At 41.9% G+C, this 6,359-nt stretch overlaps 1 protein-coding gene across 2 annotated transcripts in view; it reads left to right on the forward strand.

The window, feature by feature from the left end:
- The window catches only part of DCT (dopachrome tautomerase), a 35,879-nt gene extending 31,169 nt beyond the window's left edge, over positions 1-4,710 (forward strand). Inside the window, exon 8 of one of the 2 annotated variants that reach the window (XM_044913143.1) lies at positions 3,510-4,710. In XM_044913143.1, coding sequence (XP_044769078.1) covers positions 3,510-3,708 — 199 coding nt within the window. In that variant the 3' untranslated portion in view covers positions 3,709-4,710. The remainder of the gene's footprint in view (positions 1-3,509) is intronic. The other variant, XM_021695998.2, reaches the window with a different exon arrangement.
- Positions 4,711-6,359: the final 1,649 nt, after the last annotated feature.

Below are 6,359 nucleotides of genomic sequence, written 5' to 3' on the forward strand. Positions count from 1 at the left end.
TTGTTTCAGGGGTACAGGTCTGTGATTCATCAGTCTTACACAATTCACAGCGCTCACCATAGCACATACCCTCCTCAATGTCCATCACCCAGCCACCCCATCCCTCCCACCCCCCTCCACTCCAGCAACCCCCAGTTTGTTTCCTGAGATTAAGAGTCTCTTATGGTTTGTCTCCCTCTCTGGTTTCATCTTGTTTCATTTTTCCCTCCCTTCTCCTATGATCCTCTGTCTTGTTTCTCAAAGTCCTCATATCAGTGAGATCATATGATCCTTGTCTTTCTCTGATTGACTTATTTCGCTTAGCATAATACCCTCTAGTTCCATCCACGTTGTTGCAAATGGCAAGATTTCATTTTTTTTAATGGCTGCAAAATATTCCATTGTATGTATATACCACACCTTCTTTATCCATTCATCTGTTGATGGACATCTTGGCTCTTTCCATAGTTTGGCTACTGTGGACATTGCTGCTATAAACATTGGGGTGCATGTACCCCTTCGGATCCTTACATTTGTATCTTTGGGGTAAATACCCAGTAATGCAATTGCTGGGTCGTAGGGTAGCTCTATTTTCAACTTTTTGAGGAACTTTCATACTGTTTTCCAGAGTGGCTGCATCAGCTTGCATTCCCACCAACAGTGTAGGAGGGTTCCCCTTTCTCCACATCCTCACCAACATCTGTTATTTCCTGACTTGATAATTTTAGCCATTCTGACCTGTGTGAGGTGGTATCTCATTGAGGTTTTGATTTGTATTTCCCTGATGCCGAGTGATGTTGAACACTTCTTCGTGCGTCTGTTAGCCATTTGTATGTCTTTGCAGAAATGTCTGTTCATGTCTTCTACCTATTTCTTGATTGGATTATTTGTTTTTTGGGTGTTGAGTTTGATAAGTTCTTCATAGATTTTGGGTACTAGCCCTTTATCTGATATGTCATTTGCAAATATCTTCTCCCATTCTTTCAGTTGTCTTTTGGTTTTGTTGACTGTTTCTTTGGCCGTGCAAAAGCTTTTTATCTTGCTGAAGTCCCAATAGTTCATTTTTGCCCTTGCTTCCCTTGCCTTCAGCGATGTTTCTAGGAAGAAGTTGCCGCGGCTGAGGTCAAAGAGGTTGCTGCCTGTGTTCTCCTCAAGGATTTTGATGGATTCCTGTCTCACATTGAGGTCTTTCATCCATTTTGAGTCTATTTTTGTGTGTGGTGTAAGGAAATGGTCCAGTGTCATTCTTCTGCATGTGGCAGTCCAATTTTGGGAAAGGCTTCTTGAAGGGGAGGGGTCTTGAGTCAGATTCAAAGAGATGGTGGATTTTCTCTAGGGGAGGCGGAGAGAAGGGAGCATTTTAAATTGAAGAAGGGCAGGGAACAGTGCTGTGAAAGGTGTAGTCTGTGTAGAGGGCTGCGTGAAGAAGCCTGGCTGGAGAAGGCTTGGGAAGAAGATTCCCTGAATTAGGTCTGGATCTGTGAAAGGAGCCTGGTTACAGAGGGCCTTAAAAGCTAGGCAGAAACCACCATGAGATGCCGCTTTCCACGCATTAGGTTGGTTATTACTGACCAAGCAGTGGGTGACAAGTGCCGATGAGGCTGCGGGGTAATTGGAGGCCTTGTGCACTGCTGGTGGGAATGCAGAGTGGTACGTGGCCTCTGTGGAAAACAATAGGGAAGCTCCTCAAAAAGTTGAACATCAGATTACCTTACGATCCAGCAGAGAATTGAAAGCAAGTACCCACACAGATTATCTGTAAACCTCTGTTCATAGCATTAGTCACAATAGACAAGAGAAGGGTCAATGTCCATTGATGGCTGAATGGATAAACCAAGTGTGGTGTATGCACAGATGGAATATTATGTCGCCTTAAAAAGGAAGGAAATCCTGTCATATGCTACAACATGCATGAGTCTTAATTTGCATGAGACTATAATTTTTGAAGATATTATGCTAAATGAAAAAGCCAGTCACAAAACAACAAAAACTGTGTGATGCGCCTTATGTGAGGTCTCTAGAGTAGTCAAATTTATAGAGACGGAAAGTAGAAAGGAGATTGCAGAGGCTGGAGGGCTGGGGTACTGGGGAGATATTATTTCAGTTTTGCAGGATGAAAAAAGTCCTATGGTGGTGATGGTGGCAGAACACTGTGAATGCACTGATGCTTGGACTGGAGCACTTAAAAATGACTACGATGGTGAAATATACGTCATGTGTATCTTACCACAATTAAAAGAACAATCATTTTCGGTCCCTGAACAAAGAAATGTCAGAATAAGCATCTGTTGTTTTTTTTTTTTTTTAAAGATTTTATTTATTTATTTGAGACAGAATGAGAGAGAGAGCACATGAGAGGGGAGAGGGTCAGAGGGAGAAGCAGGCTCCCCGCCGAGCAGGGAGCCCGATGCGGGACTCGATCCCGGGACTCCAGGATCATGACCCGAGCTGAAGGCAGTCGCTTAACCGACTGAGCCACCCAGGCGCCCCTAAACATCTGTTTTTTAAGAAGATGGTTCTGGCAACAGATGTTGGATTGTAGCATGAGGAGAAAAATTATAGTAATCTTGGAGGAATCCCTGCAGGATGAGTAAGGGCCCTCTGTGGAATGGAGGAGAAAACTAGAAGGGGGATTTTCCATTTAGGCAAGTATAGGGTATAGAATAAGAACCCAGGTGAGAGAAACTGAATTTAAGTATAGCTGACCTAGGGGCACCTGGGTGACTCAGTCGTTGAGTGTCTGCCTTCGGCTCAGGTCATGATCCCAGGGTCCTGGGATGGAGCCTTGCGTCTGGCTCCCTGTTCAGTGGGGAGCCTGCTTCTCCCTCTCCCTCTGTCCCTCCCCCTGCCCCTGCTTGTGCTCTCTCTCTTTTAAATAAATAAATAAAATCTTTAAAACAATTTTAAAAAAAGAGCAGCTGATAAGAGTTTTTAAAAGACACGACTGACAGGCATAGGTACATTAAAATGAAATCCATTAATTTTGTGGAGAGTGCTTATAAAATATTACTTGAGTCGAGTATTAGATTTATCAGGTGGAAGATTCAGATTTTATTCACAACCCTTTAAATGGGTACAAATTTCATCTGCTCCTGTTGTTGAATGTCTTCTGTTATAATAGCCCATCTGATCGGTCTTATACATTTATCACCCTATAAAAAGGTAGAGACAATAGCAGAATTTCTCCACCTGAGGGTTGTATATTTCCAGCTCCCCAGTTACTACTTTAGGGTACACTTTAACAAATGAGTTTCTAACTCACAAAAGTAGTTATATACTTCCTTGGAGGGTTTATTCTGTGTGTTTACTGTAAGAAATTTAAAACATGCAATCAGGTGTATTTAAATAATGGAATGCCATTTCCTCAAGAAAAACAATTGTGGATGTGACAAATTGTTGGTGGGGAAGAAGATAAGTTTTATTCTAGCTGGTATAGTTTTGCTTTATCAACAAAAAATGCGTGTGAAAAGCAAATTGGTTCATTCTTTTCTTCTCTAAGAGTATTCAGCTGATGAAAATCCCAATTGAAGACCCTTCTCTTCTGCTTTAATTCCAGTTGAAGAAACTCGAGGTTGGACCACAACCCTCTTGGTGGTCATAGGGATGCTGGTGGCTTTGGTTGGTGTTTTTGTGGTGCTGTTTTTCCTTCAGTACAGAAGACTCCGAAAAGGCTACACACCCCTAGTGGAGACACATTTAAGCAACAAGAAGTACACAGAAGAAGCCTAGAGAGCTCACGCCTTCCTCTAGAGAGGCACCAGCCAAGCCGTAGGTCTGACCCTGCCGATGAACAAACTATTACTCAGTGTTCTTCCTTTAGCTGAAGACGTTTGACGCAGTCCCTCCTATTAAGGTGATCATCCCCAATACAGAAGATGCTTAGCTGTAGTCTCTGGTCTACTCGTTGTTTAACAAACACAAACTGGAATGTTTGAGGCTATCTCTACCATCAAACAAAGGTAGAGCTGACAATTTGTGGTATCTGATAATAATTCCCCATATTGATTAAGCCTCCTCATGTTCTGAAAAGACATGTGAGCGCGTGCATGCATGCACACACACACACACACACAACTGATAGAGCAGATTCATTTTAATTTGCAGGTCCTTGTAATTTGAGACCTGAGCAAGATCATGGTTCATTTTTTCTTAGCCCAAGTGTCTTCAGTTGGAATGGGGCAGGGGGTGGGGGTGGCAGATGCTTCCTGAGTCTCCATGAGGTTCGCTATAAACAGCTGTGCTTTTAGATGCCTTCCTGATCATCTTTCTGTGGCTTATTTTTCTCCTTTCTGTGTCTTTTCTTCTCCAGCCTTTAAAACAGCCTTGAAGATGAAAATAGGCCTTATTTTCCAAATAGGATGGAGAGTAAAGGAAGGAATGAATGATCAGTTTGGTTCTCTTTTGTAAATTAGACTTTCCAGATTTTATCAAAATCTGTAGTTCTTAACAGGAGACATGATATCATGAGATTCAGTAGCTGGATAAACATTGATTCTATAGTGAAAAATAAATGAGAGATTAAATTACAGAGTTTTCTAGTTAACGAATATACTGTGTTAAATCTACTAACCTGCATAGAACCACTTCTTCCAGGGAAGGATGGCTGAAAAAGGCTGTGAGGCTAGAATCCTGGCAATTTGAGTAGACTTCCATTGCTCTGAGGTCTCATTTGGCTGATCCTGAACCAGTTTCTTTACCAGGTAGCCTCAGATGAAAAATTATCCATGTATATTGCAGTTGGTTTATTTCTTTTATTTTTTTATTTTTTAAAGATTTTATTTATTTATTTGAGACAGAGAGAATGAGAGAGAGAGAGCACATGAGAGGGGGGAGGGTCAGAGGGAGAAGCAGACTCCCTGCCGAGCAGGGAGCCCGATGCGGGACTCAATCCAGGGACTCCAGGATCATGACCTGAGCTGAAAGCAGTCACTTAACCAACTGAGCCACCCAGGCGCCCGCAGTTGGTTTATTTTTAAGAGTTGACTTCCGATTTTATTAATGCCACACTGTGCTGACAGTTACTTATGAATGCTAATCAATTAAGTCTTATCCTTTAAAAGCAAACCATCCATACAAAATATAACATTTCAGAATTAAATGGTTATGTTCCACTAAGTAATCGTCATATCATGAGAGATAAGAATGAAGCCATCTTTATTTACTAAGATGCTCAGGCTTACCGAGATGATCCCTACTTCTGAGAAGTTAGCGGTTACTGAGATTGCAAGGTAAATTTCATCTGCTCATATCTGGTACCTGTGCTTCAGGGGTGAGGCCGTAGTTCTAGAAGGTAGCCTGTCTGCCCACTCATTTCAGCTGCTCTCTACTGGAATGGATGTGTGTGAAGGATGGGTGGGAAGGAGAAGAGGACCCTGGAGTTAGCTGCCTTCTACATAGGAGGGAGGGGGCTAGATGGTGCATGATTCATCAAGACACAGTGTTATCCCCCCAAAATAAGACTGTGAAAGCCGGAGAAATGGACATAGCCCCATCGGAACCAAATTTGAGTCTGAGCGAGCCTCATAAAGCTTATAGGCATATCTGAGAGTGGGCTCAGCAGATGAGAATCAAAATAGCCCAGAGTCCTTCATGGGCCGAAGCCCTGCTTGGGTCTCTTTACCCACCCCCCCCCACACGTAGATCTCAGTTCCTGCTTTTAACAGTATCTATGGAAAATTTGGCAAAGTTTCATGAATGTACTCCACTCTGGAAGGTTTGTGTTCCAAACTCAGGGTTGTTGGGGAATACAGTTTTACATCCTGTTTTTAAACCAAAAGAGAAATATTGAAATGAAGATATAATTGTGCATGGTAGGTGTGTCTCCGAAAAGTTACATTTAAATTAATTACATGTTAAAAGTAGCAGGGAAGGGGCACCTGGATGGCTTAGTCTGCTGGGGGCCTGACTCCTGGTTTCGGCTCCGGTCATGGTCTCAGGGTCGTGTTAGGGAGCCCTGCGTTCCACTTTGCCCTCCACTGGGAGTCTGCTTGAGATTTTCCCTCTCCCTCTGCCCCTCCCACTCATGCTCTCTCTCACTCTCTTTCTCTTTCAAATAAATAAAATAAATCTTAAAAAAAATAAAATAAAAATAAAAGCAGGGAAAATGACTTTTTATAGATGAACTATATGAATAATTCCATAAAGCAAATAACCACCTCTCTCTTGCCTCTCTGGTACATCAGAATTTTCATTTATCGCATTCCCACATAATTTATTTAAAGCAAGGTTTATCTGAGGTAGAAATAGAGGGTAATCATTTATACTTAGCCACTTTTATCTATAGAAGATGCAACTTTTATAAATATAATGTTTTCTAATGTCTTCCTAAGAGAAACGATTTCTTAATTTTTTAGCTCATAGAAGAGGAATAAATTTTTCTA

This window comes from Neomonachus schauinslandi, chromosome 3, assembly GCF_002201575.2.
Source record: "Neomonachus schauinslandi chromosome 3, ASM220157v2, whole genome shotgun sequence".
Lineage (NCBI taxonomy): Eukaryota > Metazoa > Chordata > Mammalia > Carnivora > Phocidae > Neomonachus > Neomonachus schauinslandi.